Here is a 17815-nt window from a genome sequence, read left to right as displayed (position 1 = left end):
CTTCAGCTTCTTGGATTATTGGGATGAATTGGTACATTTTATCTTCTGAAACTGTTTTTGTCATAAACTGGAGCCTTTGCAGACAGGAATGCATACATTGTACTATTTGCAAATGATGAGCCACTATTCTAGAATTGAGCATAGTGGCTTGGAACATCTTTCCCATATTATCCAGCATCCTAGCACTTTTTCTGGCAGGAGTGTTGGAATATGTTTTAGAGCAGGGGTGCTCAACCGGTCCCTTTGGGCTTCCCCAGCCAGTCAAGTTTTCAGGCTAACCCTAATGAATATTGATAAGAAATATTTGCATGCACAGGAGGTAGAGCATGCAAATCTCATCCATATTAATTCGGGATACTCTGAAAACCCGATTAGCTAGGGGTGGGGGGTGGGGGCTAAAGCACCAGTTTCAGCACCTGTTTTAGAGCATTTTGCTTTTTTCAAAGCTGAGACTCCTACTACTGACAGATGTGGAAGTTGGACATGACTGAACTCTATATTTGAGATCTAACTCCCTTTATCTAACATGTTTGCCACTTTTCTTAAAGTTCTTGAAGAAGTCTTTATACTGGAACTGCTATTATTTGCCTAGGATACTGATTTTATCTGAGCAACCTAAATCTTCTCTATATTCTGCTTCTTCTTGCAAATTTAAAGGAATTTCCTTGGCCATTATCTTAACAAAGGGAAGGGATGCTATGTCTTCTGGAGGATACAAATTTCTAGAATACTGAAAGGATGGGTCCAATAAAAGACCCGTGGATTCCTCATCATCTGAATTGAATGATATAGAAGATTAAGATATTGAACCTTCCTGCAAATTAGATAAGGAGAATCTTAGAGGATTGTCCTATCCTTTTCAGAGAATTAATTGTGATACTGAATAGATCCATGATTGAATTTTTTCACCTCCTTGTTGATAAGGTGGTATGGTGGATTGACGGTCCAGTTTGTAAGTAATGGTGTCCAGCATTGGTGACATCTACTCCAATGAGGGAGATGCAGCAAATTGCATATATCATAGTACTTCTTCACAAACTCCAGTCACATTTTTTCCACATCAGAATGATGGTCTGATCCTGCTGGAGGAAATGCTGGGAAAGAACTGTTTGATTCTGTGTCCAGAATTGACATAGGTAAAAGAATTTTTTGTTTTGCAGGGTAGTTTCTGTATTTTTAGTTTATTTTGATACTGATGGACATGTTTTGGTGCTGAAAAGACTTGTGTTCCAATATGTTTCCAGCACCTATGCTAGTGGATGGCACTAGTGGAATATCCATGCTGAAAAGAGATTCAGTTGGCAGCATTGGTCTCCCTATCTCTTGCAATGCACCACAGTGGGCTTTTTGTCCTCATCTCTACCAGTGAAACTTGTCAGCACTGCTCCAGTATCCCTTGGAGCTTAACAGCACAATTTATCTCCCTCTTTAGGGAGAGAGGATCGGCACCTATGCTGAGCATGTGCCAAATCATGGTACTGAGTATGAGAAGGCTCTTTTTTTTTTTCAGTTTAGAAGATCCCTCAGCTAAAGATGGTTTCCCTCTTGATCCCTAAGGTTGAAACTTGAGGGGATTCAAGAACTCTCGGAACGCTTGGCTCTTTGACACTCTGTTCCTGGGAGACATGTGGACACAGGCGGTGCAATTTGTCACATCAAGAAATAGGCCCAAACACCCAATATACTGATCATGTTGGTTCATTTAAAACATCTTTGGTGTACAGCATGGACATCTTTTGAAGCCTGGTTTCTCCAACATTGTGAAGAGGTCAGAAGCTAACAAAGTCAATTTTGCATTCTGAAGTTTTCTAAACTATTATTTTTAGAGACTTGCATCAAAAACGAAGACATTAACAGGTAGATTTTAAAAGTGCTGCTCGCGCAAAAACAGTCCCATACAAGCATTTGTGGACCACGCATGAGCAACGGAAATTTTAAGAAGTCGCAAAGTACACGCGTACATTCCCATGAGTGCGTCAAGAATAAGGAGGTGGAAAAGGGGCAGGGCCAAGGGTTATGTGTAACAATTTTAGAAAAGCTGACCATGGCGCATGTTGGTGTGTTATCCACATAACTTTACTACTAGTCCTGATGAGGAGCAAGTCTGGAGATCTCAAGTTTTAGGGATTTCAGCACAGCATGAGGGTTCAGAGTCAAGTGGGTGGCTTACAGGATAAAGTACCAGAGAGGTCTTCAGACTGAACTACCATATATACTCCAGGGGGAGGGGAGAGAATGCACTGTAGGAGAGACAATATGACACTCTCTATATATAATCTACCACCGTAAGAGGGGCACTTTCAGCTCAGGGTGGGTTTGAATAATAAGAACCGTATCCAAACCTTTTTAAATCCAATTACACTAACTACCATAACCACATCCTCTGGCAATGAATTCTGGAGCTTAATTATTCGTTGAGTGAAAAGAATTTTCTCTGATTTGCTTGAAATGATCTACTTGCTAACTTCATGGAGTGCCCCTTAGTCCTATTTTCTGAGAGAGAAAATACTGATTTACATGTATCTGTTCAAGTCCTCTTCATTCCTCCTCCCCCATGGCCAGGTGCAAGGGTCTGTAGTGCACCAATGTAACACTGCACACCGCCAAACCCACCCTGAGTTGAAAGTGCCCCTCTTACAGTGGTAGATATATATAGTGTTATACTGTCTCTCCTACAGTGCTTCCCCCCCACCCTCCTTTAAGGACATGAAAAAAAACTAGTTTCCCCTTGTGTTAGCATACATACATAAAAGCCCTGGTGGCAATAATTACAGGACATTTACTTGAGCTACCTCTTAAGATCATGCACACACATTTGCGCAGAAGAGCTATTTACATAGAAACATAGAAATGACGGCAGAAGAAGACCAAATGGCCCATCCAGTCTGCCCAGCAAGCTTCACACATTTTTTTTCTCTCATACTTATGTTGCTCTTAGCTCTTGGTTCTATTTCCCTTCCACCCCACTTCATGTATTTTAAATGATACATGCATGTGTGCGCACACAGATAAAAGTGCAGCTTATCTCTGCTCACGGGCCGATATATGTGTGTTATGGGCGCATGCATGTTCTTTTTAAAATTAGCCGGTCAGTCAGGAAAATAAAGTATGAAAAGGAATTAGGAAGATTTTTCAAGTGGTGAAGAGAACCAACATATATCCAATCAAGTGGAAGAAAAAAGACTGAAGAGGCCTGTGTGAAGGTGCATGCATGATGAGAGCTTGTTCTGTCTTGGTGCCGACAGTTGTCATCACCCACTTGTGCAGTTGACTTTATTCTGCTTGTCTATGGAGAAGAGTGACATTTTCTTATGTCACTTGCCAACAGGAGGGGAGAACAAAAAAGGGAGAAGGTTCATGCTATGACATGAGCTTGGCTGCTGGTTACAGGGGAAGGGACTACAGGACCTTCCAAAGCACAGGGGCTTGGAAGTTGCCCAGATTCTTGCCTGTGCTCAGTCCCCAGCAAGGATGGGCTTACATCCAAGTACTGGCACTGTTCTTACTAGAAAAAAAGCATTTATATGGCACTATAAACATGTTATTCCTATATATAAACTAGATAATTTGTAGCTGCGTTATGGTATACAAACTTTCCTAAAGTTACCATTAAGAACTGACTTTTCATTCATGGTTATAAAGACATTTTAAAGCTGTATCCTTCTGATAGCAATACTTGTTAGAGGTCATTAGCCAATAGTTTTCATTTATTTTTGTCTTCAAGGATACATCTATCACATTTTCCCTGGGTCTTTTGTTAAGTCAAGTTTTACTTGTAGCAGTTGGAAACTTAATCTCAGGCTGGCTCTTGCTTTCAACACAGGATTCTGGGAATTTACATGTCTACAACTCCTTTGCAGGGGATTATAAGTGTGTGCAAGGCTACATGGGTGACTAATACTGTGCTCAGTGCACGGATTTCATTGTTGCAATGGGAGCACTGTAAGACAAATCCTTCTTACTTAAACCTGTGATGCCAATGAGGGAGCTGCACAGTACTTGCAGGAGTTTTGCTGGTTTAATTATATTGTACACTGCTTTGACCAGACTTTATTGGTATAAAAAAAGTGAGAAATAAATGCTGGTGATGTTGGAAGACTCAGCATACACACAGGGCTGCTTATGCTCTCTGCTCAGACATCCATGCTATTGCAGGGGTTCCTAAGACAGCTTTGTTCCTCTTCCAGTGGCATGGGCATGGTTGTTTCATCAAATGCCAAGAGACCAATACACATCCAGACTTGGTAAGGCCCTTTGGTTCAATATTCGCACTGGCATATAGATGACCATATATTTGAGGTCAAAGTGCAATCCAGTCAACCCCATCTGAAAGGAAATATTGTGGATTAAAGGCAGAGATTTTAAATCATGATAAAATGTGATTTTCAGGTCTGTTTCTACACTTTATATTTACTAAAACTGTCTTTATGCACTGCACATTTCTTCACCTGAGCTAGAGGGAATAGATGAGAAGAAGGAATTGACAGCAATGAAAGTCACATGACATCTAAAAGCGTTTTATTTTATGCAACAAAATTAAAAAAACCTAATATGATCGTGTGCACAGAAAAAGTGTACACGGGTATCTATGCCAAACAATGCCAGGAAAAACGGATGCTCTCTCAAATAAACATTAAAAAAAATGAACCTCGGGGGGTGGGGAGGGAGCGCAGAGACAAATGCTAAAACCAGGCTTAATTTGAAATTAATACACTGCATAAAACGAGGGGCACACAGGTCCAACTTTCCATACAAGCTGCTAAAAGTTTCAATTTTTAAAAAATTGAACTTTTTCTTCTTTTTTACACATCATTAATAAAAATCTGGTGACGGATATTATAAAACCGAATGCTGGACTGTTTTATTACTCCTTTCATATTTCAACATAACCCTCTGGAGTAAAACAAAATTGGATAGGTGTTCTATAAAAACAAAACATCAATATGTACATTATTGCAAATTATATTAAAACTAAAATAAAGGGGAAAAAATTAAAAAAATTGAAATGTCTACTTGCAAATCAACAATTGATTATTTTTCCACTCTGATAAAAAATCAGAAAGCAACATTTATAAAAAAATTGCCACTTGACTTTTCGTAGCAGGGGACCAAAAAACTGTACATAGTTTTGTTTTTCCCCCCCTTTCTTGCTGAAAAGTTAGGCAGGCGAAAAAGAATTATACAGAAGAAAGTCTGTTAAGGGCAGGAGCAGAGGAAGGGGTTCATCTGTATCCTCCCAGCTTCTCTATAGAGCCATGGCATAGAGTTCTGTGCAGTATTTCTTCACATGGGACTGGTCTTGGCTCTGCCATTATAAATTCTTAGAATACGGAGGGTGTAAGGGCCTCCTCCTGCTTTGATTTTATCAAATAATGAAGTGAAAGTTGATGGCTGTATAAGAAATTAAGAAAAGCAAAAAAACCTTTGTAAATACATGAACTGGAGCCTTGTGTTAAGCAATTTGCTTAATTATTGACTTTTCATTATTAAAAAAAAATCTGTCATCTCTAGAAAGAGTTATTATTCATGGCCGCTTTCCGCTTCTGCTTGTAGAGATTACGCTGAGACTGGTGGGTGGTTTTCCTTTGTTTTTCCAGGCTGATATAGCTGTATTTTTGAAGTATGTTCAGTTTCTGTATATGGGATATCTGAATCCTAGTTTCTGAAGAAGCTTGGAACATGCCTTAGGGTGGGTTTTTTTTTTGTGTGGGTATTTTTTGGCCTTCATTTCCTTCTTTTTCGTACACATTTTCTTTTTACCTTATGGAGAAAAAGGAAAAGCCCAAATTATTATATTTTTTAAATGCCAAAATGTGCCTACCTGTTGTGCTGTCTTATCATCCCGGTGCTTTATACCACTGAGTTTCTACTTTATTTAAAATGCTATAGATGCAGTCAGCAAAAACCACCAGGGCAGTTTACAATAAATACATACATAATATTTAAAACAATAAAACAGTCCAAATTTAAACATTTTACAAAAGGCCTTAAAGACTATTCTCTCAATGAGTATATCCAATAACTTTTGGGAACAAAAGTTTTAATCACGTTACGAATCTTAAGATAGCTACCGTATTTTTCGCTCCATAAGACACACCTGACCATAAGTCGCACCTAGGATTCAGAGGGGGAAAATTAAAAAAAATAAAAATAAAAAATTTGTGCTAAACCGGCTCTGTCCCCGGGCGTCTGTGTGTCTTATGGAGCAAATTAGGGGAGTGCATAACTTTTTTTTTTCTCCCCATTTTGTTTCGGGTCTGGGGAGGGCCATTTCGGTCCATTCCCCAGATCAGAAAACTTTTATCTTTCCCTGGGAACCCCCCTCAAAAACCCCCCCATCCCAACCCTTTAAATTAATTAACAACTCCCCACCCTCCTGATCTCCCCCCAAGACCTGCCAAATTAATTAACTACAACCCCCCACCCTCCTGATCCCAAGACCTGCCAAATTAATTTACTACAACCCCCCACCCTCCTGACCCTCCCCCAAGACCTGCCAAAAGTCCCTGGTGGTGCCAGTAATCAAAATGGCGCTGTCGGCTGCCAGTAATCAAAATGGCGCCGATGGCCCTTTGCCCTTACTATGTCACAGGGGCTACCGCTGCCATTGGTCGGCCCCAGTGACATAGTAAGGGCAAAGGGCCGTCGGCGCCATTTTGGTTACTGGCAGCCGATGGCCCAAATCCAGGAGATTGCTTCCGGACCCCCGCTGGACCACCAGGGACTTTTGGCAGGTCTTGGGGGGGTCAGGAGGGTGGGGGGTTGTAGTAAATTAAGTTGGCAGGTCTTGGGGGAGTCAGGAGGGTGGGGGGGGGGTGTTTTGTTAGATTTTTAGTTTTTTTAATATTTGCTCCATAAGACGTACATACATTTTCCCCCCACTTTTGGGGGAAAAAAGTGCGTCTTATGGAGCGAAAAATACGGTAAGTCTCTGCTCTTATAGAGATTGGCAGTTTATTCCAGTGGTCTGGGGCCATCATGGAAAACATTCTTCTAGACACACGCTGACTCTTTACTACATGAGGTAATTCCAACTGATAATCTTGCGAGGATCTTAGTGGCCACACTGGTACAAACCAATGCAGCTTATTCTGTAAATATTCAGGACCAGTACTATGCATACAATTAAATAATACAGTAAGCAATTTAAATTGTATGCTTTCACACACAGGCAGCCAACGTAGTGCCAACAATAAAGGTTTGGCACTCATGTAATGATTCTTACCAAGCAGTAGTCCTTGCAGCATTATTTTGCAAAACCTGCCAAAGCCACTGTACGCAAAGCTTGGAAGTCCAAAAAAAGGTTTTAATTGGCAAAGCTTTTTCATTTGCAATCTTTCCCTTCAAACGAAAAGCAGCCCAAAGAAATTCACACTATTTAATTACTAGTGCTCACCGCACAGCTCTGATAAGGATGAAACGTAGAGCCTAATCCGGGAGGCACATCACTCCTTATTCAACAGTGCTCTCTCCCTGGTTTATAATCCTGATGGCTAGCTCTCAGGCTTAATCTCAAAATCTTGCAGTCCATGCAGAGGTATCAATCGAGTATTGCACACCTGCCCACATCCTATTTAAAGTATAACATCGTATCACGTTTCAAAATACAATCGCACTGTATCGAGGGATGTGAGAGGTTTCCTATAGCGAGGAAACGTCTGTGTTCGGCTCTAAACTGCAGAGCAGCAGCTGGCAAGTTCCCCAAGGTGTTTTGATGTAGTATTTCTACAGACCCTAATGACCTGTATCTATCATGGCTGACATTTTTACAAGTTTTTTGATCAAAAACTCACTTATGTTTTCAAATTGTATGTCCATCCATCTGACACAGGCAACATCACAGGTGGTGACTAGTGGGGGCAGGAACAGAAGCCCATAACAAAAGCACACTGGTTGCTACTGAGGCACTACCACAGTACCTGAGAGCTACCCTGGAGCCAGAGCACTGGGACACAATGGTGTGGACGGAGGCCGCAGAGTTTGGACCTGGTGGAGAAGAGTGAGAACCCAAAGGTCATCTACCCAAACCTAGTGGGGGCAGAGCGAAGTCTTGGACTGAACTGTCCGGAACTGACCGGGAAGAGTAAGGCCTCAGAAGCTGGCTGCCTGGATTCTGTGAAAGTGCATGAGACTCCCAAGCTCTAGCAGCCAGTCACAGCTAGAAAGAGGCAACCCTGCTGGTATGAGTTCCTTTCTAGATGAGGATTGGGAGGTGACCTTCATATCTAGCTATACAGATTTCTCTCTCTCTCTCTCTCTCTCTCTCTCATATATAGATATATATATATATATATATATATATATATATATATATATATAACTACACACACACACATATACATCATCCAAAAAAATATTTTGAAAGTGAGAGCTGATATGAATCCTAATATCGTATGACTTTTGTCATTTTATTTTTTAATAAACAGATAAAACCTGTTCCATGTTTTAAGCTGAACACATTAGAGGTGGAATGTGAAAGCCACCCGAGTGATCTGCCTGCTGCACCTTAAGGACGCTTCCCACTGCTAGCTGTTCTGTCTCCTGGCTGCTCTCGCACGTTTTATAATCATCCAGGTCTGTTGGAAAACTTCCCAGACTCGACTCTATCTCCCACATGGATTCTCCATCACTGCCCAGAATCTGGCTGCTGAAAGAATGGGAACAGTTGTGTGACAACAGTCCTTGAACAACAGCTAGTGTTAGCCACAAGATACAGCAAGGATAATGTGTGCAGGGATATTCCACATTTCTGTTACTACTGATGGCCAGCAAGGGGCATAACCTGATCAGCTCAATACTGCTGTTTCTCCCATCTACACAAGAGCAAACTGCAAGCAGCTGCTGAAATATGGTAATTTAAACAGATGAGCAGATCTGCTGAAGAGAAGCTGCCATGGGACACACTTAATACACAAGAAAACTATGAGATGCTCATAGCAAACCATTCAGGCTTATAAGTGTGATTTTAAAATTACTGACATCTGTATAAAATACAGAACAGCAAATTCTCAAAAGTGCGTGGAACACCCTTAATGCGATACAATAAACGAGGCTTGAAAATGACAACATATTTACAGCCTTTTAGCACTTGGTCAAAATAACCTTCTCTCTTAATTGCATGCTGCTGGGAACGCTGTGCTGTGTATTAAAGCCAGGTTAGTCTAAGCATGGGAAATGGAACCCCAATGTGAAGAGGAAATATGGGAAAGGATTTGATGAAACTTGGGGTCCCTCACTACCTCTCCTACCCCTAAATCCCTCTTCATGAGCTCCAATCATCAGGCAAGTCACTATCTATGTCCTTCTTCTCCACCAACTGCTGACTCTGCCCTTTCCATCTTACTGCACCATACGCTTGGAAAATACTTCCTGAGTTGCTGCATCATATTGCCTCACCGGCCTTATTCGAATCCAGTCTAAAAACCCACCTTTTAATTCTTAACCCCTGTTCTAATCATTTTCTTAATAAATAAAATTCTCAAAGTCTCTTTTGTCCTATAAGTTTTCTTGGTTAGGTTGTAGGCTCTATTAGACTGTCCCTTGTGTGTATCTGAATAGTGCTGCATGTGTCTGGTAGCACTACAGAAGTAAGTAAAGCAAATGTTGCTTACCTGTAACAGGTGTTCTCACAGGACAGCAGGATGTTAGTCCTCATATATGGGTGACGTCACAGATGGAGCCCAATCATGGAACACTTTTATCAAAGTTTCTAGAACTTTGACTGGCCCCTACTGGGCATGCCCAGCATGGCACTAACCCTGCAGCCAGCAGGGGTCCCCCTTCAGTCTTGTTTTGAAAGCTACAGGTAGTGTGGAAAAATAAAATAAAACGAACCCAACACCGTGGGGCGGTGGGCGGGTTTCGTGAGGACTATCATCCTGCTGTCCTGTGAGAACACCTGTTACAGGTAAGCAACATTTGCTTTCTCACAGGACAAGCAGGATGGTAGTCCTCACATATGGGTGAGTACCGAGCTGAGGATGTCCGAACATGCACCAAATGTACCCAACAGCGTGCAACAGGCACAACAATTGGGGTGGAATTTGGCAGAGGGCATCCTGAACCCCAGCGGGCAGGCGGAAGGGTGTTGGTACGTCACGTTGGAAAAAGGTTACGGAGGACAGATTGGCCGAAGATGGATTCCTGTCTTCCGGCTTTGTCCAAGCAATAGTGGGCTGTGAAAGTATGGAGTGAACTTCCAGGTGGCAGCTCTGCAGATGTCAGGAAGCGGCACCGATCGAAGGTGTGCTACTGAAGTCGCCATGGCCCTCACAGAGTGTGCTTTCACACGGTCTTGGAAAGGAATGCCTGCTTGCTGATAGCAAAAAGATATGCAATCCGCCAACCAGGAGGAAAGAGCCTGCTTACCCACAGGTTGCCCCAATTTGTTGGGATGGAAGGAGACAAATAGCTGAGTGCTCTTCCTCTGGGCAACTGTACGGTCTAGATAAAAAGCTAGAGCCAGTTTACAGTCAAGGGTATGCAGAGTCTGTTCCCCTGGGTTGGAGTGAGGCCTGGGAAAGAAGATAGGTAGTATGATGGATTGATTAATATGAAACTCTGAAACTACCTTGGGCGAAAATTTAGGGTGAGTGCGGAGTACCGCCCGGTCCTGCAGGAGTTTAGTGTAAGGCGGATAGGTGACTAGGGCCTGTAACTCACTAACCCTGCGGGCAGAAGTGAAAGCTAAAAGGAATAACACTTTCCATGTGAGATATTTAAGGTCACAGGAGTGGAGAGGTTCGAAAGGTGGTTTCATGAGCCTACCGAGAACCAGATTAAGGTCCCAAGAAGGGGCCGGAGGACGTAAAGGTGGCTTGATATGGAGCAAGTCTTTAAGAAATCGTGTTGCGAGGGGTTGTACCGAAATAGGGGCATCCCCGATTCCTTTATGGAAGGCGGCTACCGCGCTGACATGCATTCTAATGGAAGAGGTCTTTAGACCGGATTCTGATAAATGCCAGAGATAGTCCAAGAATTTTGGGATTGGACAGGAAAAGGGATCAAGGGACTGGGAAGTGCACCATGATGTGTACCTTTTCCATTTCTAGGAATAAGATTTTCTCGTAGAAGGCTTCCGTGAAGCGATCAGGACACGGGAAACTGATTCGGAAAGGTTAAGTGGTTGGAGGATTAACCTTTCAACATCCATGCCATCAGGGACAAGGCTTGCAGATTGGGATGGAGTAGGCATCCGTCGTTTTGAGTGATCAGATGCGGGTCCGTTCCCAAGGGAATGTGCCTGCGGATGGAGAGATCCAGTAGTATGGGAAACCACACTTGGCGAGGCCAGTGAGGTGCTATGAGGATCATGGTTCCCTTGTCCTGACGTAGCTTCACGAGAGTCTTCGAGAGAAGAGGAAGTGGAGGGAATGCATAAAGCAGACAGGTTGCCCACGTGAGGGAGAATGCATCTCTGGGCCGAGAGTGCTTGCTCCAAATTAGGGAGCAGTAATTTTCCACTTTGTGGTTCTGAGGGGAAGCAAAGAGGTCTATTTGGGGATACCCCCATTGCTGGAAGAGAGAGATCGCTACCGATGGATTGAGCGACCACTCGTGTGGTTGGAAGACACGGCTCAGTTTGTCTGCCAAGACATTGTTCACTCCCAGCAAGTAGGTGGCCCTGAGGTGCATCGAGCGGGAGAGTGCTTCCGCCCAAATCTGCGCAGCTTCCTGACACAGAAGGAAGGAGCCTGTGCCACCTTGCTTGTTGATGTACCACATGGCCACCTGGCTGTCCGTCTGAATCAGGATTACGTGATTTGAAAGGAAATCCTGAAAGGCTCTGAGAGCATATCGGATTGCTTGAAGTTCCAGGAAATTTATCTGGTGTTTGGCTTCCTCTAGAGACCAAGATCCTTGCGTCTGTAGATTGTTTACATGAGCTCTCCAACCGATGTTGGAAGCGTCGGTGGTGAGAATGATTTGAGGATCTGGGAGATGAAAGGGCAAGCCTTGGAGGAGATTGGTGTGATCTTTCCACCAGGCGAGAGATAGACGGAGTGCGTCGGTGATGTAAACAATGGTTGACAGAGGCTGAGTGGCTTGAATCCATTGTGACCGTAGTGTCCAATGCATGATTCTCATGGCCAGGCGGGCCATTGGTGTCACATAGACTGACGACGCCATGTGTCCCAGTAGGACGAGCAATTGACGCGCTGTTGCTGTGTGTTGAGACTGCAACTGGTGAGCTAGAGATACGAGGGTTTGAGCTCGCTGCTGAGGGAGAAAGGCTTTTGCCTGTAAGGTGTCCAAGTCTGCTCCAATGAAGGATAAGGTTTGAGATGGGACTAAATAGGATTTCTCGTAATTGACAAGAAATCCTAGAGAGATTAGAGTGTGAATGGTCAGGTTCAGGGAGGACAGAGCGACTTGCTGGGTTGGGGCCCTGATCAGCCAGTCATCCAGATAGGGGTAGACATGGACACCTTCCTTCTTGAGAAAGGCTGCGACAACTACGAGGCATTTGGTGAAAACTCGTGGTGCCGATGCTAGGCCGAAAGGGAGCACTCGATATTGGTAGTGCTTTTGGCCTACTAAAAAGCGGAGATATTTGCGATGAGCCGGAGCTATTGCAATGTGGGTGTAAGCGTCTTGGAGGTCTAGAGAGCACAGCCAGTCTCCTCTTTGTAGCAGAGGTAGAAGAGAGCCTAAGGTTACCATCTTGAACTTCTCTCTTTGAAGGTACTTGTTGAGGGCTCGTAGGTCCAGAATTGGACAAAGTCCTCCTGACTTTTTTGGGATGAGAAAGTACCGGGAATAGAATCCTAGGCCATGTTGTGAAACAGGGACAGGTTCTATTGCGTTTGACTGGAGAAGGAGGGAAACCTCCTGCTCCAGAAGGACAGAGTGGCCGGTTAGTCCCCATGTTTGTAGAGGTGGGGAGTCCGGTGGAAGAGTTAAGAAGTTTAGGTGGTAACCCTGAGCAATGATTGCTAGCATCCATTGGTCAGTTGTGATTGAGTGCCACTTTTCGTGAAAGTGACCTAATCGACCTCCCACTGGTATGCTTTGTAGAGGAAGCTGGCTTCCGCTCTCCCAGTGAAAGTCAAAAAACCGAAGCAAGCCCGGGCTGGGGAGCTGCTTGCGGTTTTTGCTTTTGAGGCTGGCGAGGCTGAGATTTTTGGTAAGGCCTCGTCGGTCTGGATCTTGTTGGTGGGGGATAATACTTCCGCGTATGGAAGAATGATTTCTTAGAGTCCTTCTTGAAGGGTTGTTTAGAAGGGAAATCAGAAGGTATCGATGAGAGCTGCTTGAGGGTCTCATGATGGTCCTTTAATTCAGCAACTATTTGTTGAATTTGCTCTCCAAATAGATTATCCCCTAAGCAGGGCAGGTCAGAAAGTCTGTCTTGAACTTCTGGGCGAAGATCAGAAGACTTAAGCCAGGCCCAACGCCTTGCCGAAATGGCAGCTGCAGACACTCTAGTGGAAGTGTCAAAAATATCATAAGCTGTTCTAATTTCATGTTTTCCTGCTTCAAAGCCCTTAGTTACAAGGGCTTGAAAATGTTGCTGGAATTGTTCAGGCAGGGTTTCAGAGAAATCTTGTATCTGCTTGAAAATGACCCTATTGTATTGGGTCATGTACAGCTGATAAGAAGCTATCCTGGAGATAAGCATGGCCCCTTGGTAGACTCGTTGACCAATATTATCTAAGAACTTGTGTTCTTTGATAGGAGGTATAGATGAGTATGGCTTCGTCCTTTTTGCTTTTTTTGGGCTGATTGAACCACTATTGAGTGGTGGTCAAGCTGAGGTTAGTAGAGTCAGCTTTTTTATGTACTGGAGCAATGGATCCAGGATTTTCCCAATTCTTTTTTAGAAGGTCAAGAAAAACCTGATGAATTGGATTGGAAGTGATCACTTTAGGGGCATCCAGGAATTGGAGAAGCTCCATCATCTGGTGCCTGTCATCTTGCTCTGTCTGAAGCTGAAAAGGGACCAGTTCCGACATTCCCTTCACAAAATTGATGAAAGAAAGGTCCTCTGGAGGAGAACGCTTTCTACTTTCAGTAGGAGAGGGTGGTGAAGGTAAATCATCGGTATCTGTGGACGTATCATCCCCCCAGGTGTCATAAGGATCAGCGGGCTGACCTGTAGGACCAGGAGGGGGTTGGATACCGGAAGGTCCCGGTTGAGGCTCTGAGAGAATCGAAGGAATCACCGGGGGCACCGAGAATGCCCTGGCGGGCATCGGTGCCAGCATCGGAGGCATCAATGGCGCCAATGTGCGTATCGCCCCCGATGAATGAATCGGTGGCGAGGGACGACACAGTACCGATGGCTGAGGCACAACTCCCGAAGGAGGAATGCGAAACAGTGTTTCTCCTCCTGATGAAGCTGTCATCGGGGAGCGCACCGGGGCTGTCGGCGACCCAGGAATTAGCGGTGGAAGGGCGGTCATGAGCGCTTCCATCCGGGAAAGCAGCGGTGCCAGCGCTGCTGGAATCGGGTCAGTGACCGGTTCCACTCTCGGTGCCGGAGAGACCTGGAACCGTTGCATCGCCTTGTCGATGGCCTCCTGGACCAGCCGGTCCAGTTCTTCCCGGAGACCTGGAGTAACAAGACCCGGCTCCGTAACGGAGAGGGAGGCTGAGGCAGAGCCGGAGGGACCACCTTTACAGGCAGAATCGCGACTCCCAAACCCCGATCGGGTGAGGGTTGCCTCGATGTCTCGGTCACAGGAATGGACGGTGCCACTCCTGGCCGGGGCTTCTTCGATGGAGGCTCGGACGGTATCAAGGTCGATGACTTCGGTTTCTTGAGGGCCTGAGACTTGCGATGCCGATGGTGATGTTTCTCCCTCCGATCCCCTCGATCTTCGGGGGAAGGGAGGGAGTCAATGGCCATGGAGATGTCGATGGCAGACGGTCACCGGAGGATTGTCGACGGTGGTGCGACTTCGACGGTGCCGGTTCCGAAGACGTCGATGCAATGGACGGCGTCGGGGTGTGAGCACGGAAAAGGAGTCCCATCTTCTCCATTCTGGCTTTCCGACCTTTAGGTGTCATCAAGGCACATTTGGTGCAAATCAGGACATCATGCTCACGGCCTAAACACAATACACAGACTCTATGAGGGTCTGTGATAGACATGGTGCGCGTACAATCTGGGCACCGTCGGAAACCAGACGCCATGGCCATGGGAAAAAATTGAGCCGCGGTACAGTCGGCGGCCAGTAGGCTGCGAGGGCCAAACTCGACGGTAATTGACGAAAAACGGCAAAAAAACTTACCGAAGTACCGCGGGCTGAGTAAAGAAAGAGGAGGGACCCCTGTGGGGCAAATTTAACCTTGAAGCCCGTGAAGAAATTCCTGTCAGGAATGTGGTCAGAGCTCCTTAACCGCGAGGCTACTGCTGCGTGGAAAAAAGAAGACTGAAGGGGGACCCCTGCTGGCTGCAGGGTTAGTGCCATGCTGGGCATGCCCAGTAGGGGCCAGTCAAAGTTCTAGAAACTTTGATAAAAGTATTCCATGATTGGGTTCCATCCTGTGACGTCACCCATATGTGAGGACTACCATCCTGCTTGTCCTGTGAGAACAGGAGTACTGCACAACGCTGAGCACAGAAAAGGGTAGACTTTTTGGCTCAGACAACATGTGATAGAGGAAATGATGAATGAAGGCTTGAGAACGGCATAGAAAGAAAGAAAGACAAGAGCCAACAGTGAAAAGAGAAAAAAACACAACAGAATAAAATCAGAAAACAAGAGGGATAGGGTCAACAAACAAGTCAGAGGCACCACAAAGCTGTCCAGGAAGAGGGCTCCGATTTCTCCCCCATGTTTGGAGATTTGTAACATCCTGACCTAGTCCCGTGAGATCACTCAACATATGGCTCTTCGAGGCTCTTTACATATTTAAAGCAGCACAGAATCAAACTGGGGTAGTACCCACGTTTTAAGGTTTACAGAATGTAATATTTGTGTGTGTTTTTTGGAGACTTGTCTCAATAGTATGATAGCTCACATTGTCCTTACCCTTTGCATCTAACATCAATCCTGAACTCTTTACAAGTTTTTGAGTTCAATCCCCCTTCTATAAAGCACGTCTATGTGCAAGTCTTCCCCCTTTCCCTCTTACCTTTGTAGATCAATTTGCCTCTGTGCTGGTGCTGCTTTCTTTGCTACTAAGTCTTGCTGTTTTGGTACTTTGGCATTGCCCATTTCCAACCCTGCTGGGCTCTCTTGGTTGATGGCTGCCCTCTTTTTGCCCCTGCCTGCAGTTTTGCCTGCCTCGTCGTTTTTTGCTGTGCTCCCCTGAGATTCAGACTTGGGAGGGCGCCCCCTCCGAGGCTTGGGAGGGGCCGTGGGCCCTGTCTCATCAGCTTTCTTCTCGTCTGGCTTTTGATGGATGTTCTCAGTCCCTGCTGCTGCCGTTCTTTTCTTTCCTCGCTCAGTGATAATGTTGCTTGGTGCAACCTGGTCAGAGTTCAGTTCCTGGAGTGACAAAAAAACCCAAAAAACTGGATGATTCCAAACCAGAGCAATCAAATCAAATAATAGCAAAGTTGCTCTTAAGCATTCTTAAGCTTCAGACACCACAGCCTGTTTCAAAGGCAGACTGGTTAACATTTTCATACTTGAGTACAAGTTACAGGCTTGTGAAAGATCAGAAATAGCAAAACATCTAACTATAATAAAGAGGAAAACTACCTTGCAACTGCATCGTCAGTATGCAAATTGAGCTTGCTCCCTATACTCTCCAGCTTCGCCCTATTCTCTGTATGGAAATTGAGCTCCATCCCTCTCTCCCTGTAATCTCCAGCTCAACCACTCTCTCTCTCTGTAATGTCCAATCCATCGTCTCTTACCACATATGGAAATTGAGCTCTGCCCCTCACTCTGGCTGTACTCTCCAGTTTTGTACCCCCCCCGCCCCCTCTCTGAATTATCAAATTCCCTCTTTACAGCCACACATTGCACCTGAGCTCAACATGCACTTTTCTACTACCACTCACCTCATTTATGTACTACTTACATTTTGCAATATTTCCCCGTCCTTGGGCAGACTTTTATTTTATTTATTTATCGAGTTTTATATACCATCGTTCGGTTTTGCCATCACAACGGTTTACAAAGTTTCGATGTTTCACAGTTTCCAAAGATTCATGTGATTGTCAACATACAATATTGTAGGCTATAAACGTAGATCGCATTTCAAACTGTGCGATTTCAGTTATGTTTGTATTATGTGCTTGCATTGGTTCCACATGTTTGCATAGGTTCAGTAGTAGTGAAGTAATTATCTGAGAGTCATTGGGTGCTATGGTAAACATCCAGGTTTTTAGTTCTTTTTTTGAAGGTTTTTAAGTTTGCTGTGTTCTAAGTTCGGTTGGGAGGGTGTTCCAGAATTTGGGACTTCCTAGGGATATGGCTCTCTTCCAAGTTGAGGTAAGTTGTTTGGAACAAGTAGGTGGAATCTCTAATAGACCTTTGTTAGCTGAGCGTAGGTTTCTGTTTGGGGAGTGTAATTTTATAGATGAACTTAGCAAGTATGTTTGTTTTTCGTATATTATTTTGTATTCTATACTGAATTTTATTGGGAGCCAGTGTAGTGAAATAAGTGTGGGAGTTTACTACTAGTTTATTAAATAACGTGATATACCCCCCTACCCTCCCTTTTCACCCCTCCCTCCTCTTACTTAATACATTAAGTTTTATGAAAATGTTCTCCTCACTCTGTTTCTCAACTACTAAGAAAAAATGTATATTGTTCTCAAAACTCTACTGTTCACAATTACTTTTAATTGCATTTTATTATATAATTGCATATTTTGTAAACCGTTATGATGGCTCTACTGAATAATAAGTAT

General features: G+C 44.3%; 1 protein-coding gene across 2 annotated transcripts in view; it reads right to left on the bottom strand.

Annotated features, from left to right (window-relative positions):
* Positions 1 to 4490: 4490 nt before the first annotated feature.
* Positions 4491 to 17815, bottom strand: part of PDS5A (PDS5 cohesin associated factor A) — a 734756-nt gene continuing 721431 nt past the window's right edge. The window contains exons 32-34 of one of the 2 annotated variants that reach the window (XM_029589173.1): positions 16084 to 16439; positions 8506 to 8647; positions 4491 to 5760 (exon numbers count right to left, since the gene is read on the bottom strand). In XM_029589173.1, coding sequence (XP_029445033.1) covers positions 5725 to 5760; positions 8506 to 8647; positions 16084 to 16439 — 534 coding nt within the window. In that variant the 3' untranslated portion in view covers positions 4491 to 5724. The remainder of the gene's footprint in view (positions 5761 to 8505; positions 8648 to 16083; positions 16440 to 17815) is intronic. The other variant, XM_029589180.1, reaches the window with a different exon arrangement.

This window comes from Rhinatrema bivittatum, chromosome 1 (genome assembly GCF_901001135.1).
Source record: "Rhinatrema bivittatum chromosome 1, aRhiBiv1.1, whole genome shotgun sequence".
Classification (NCBI taxonomy): Eukaryota; Metazoa; Chordata; class Amphibia; order Gymnophiona; family Rhinatrematidae; genus Rhinatrema; species Rhinatrema bivittatum.
This window is presented reverse-complemented; position numbering and strand designations above follow the sequence as displayed.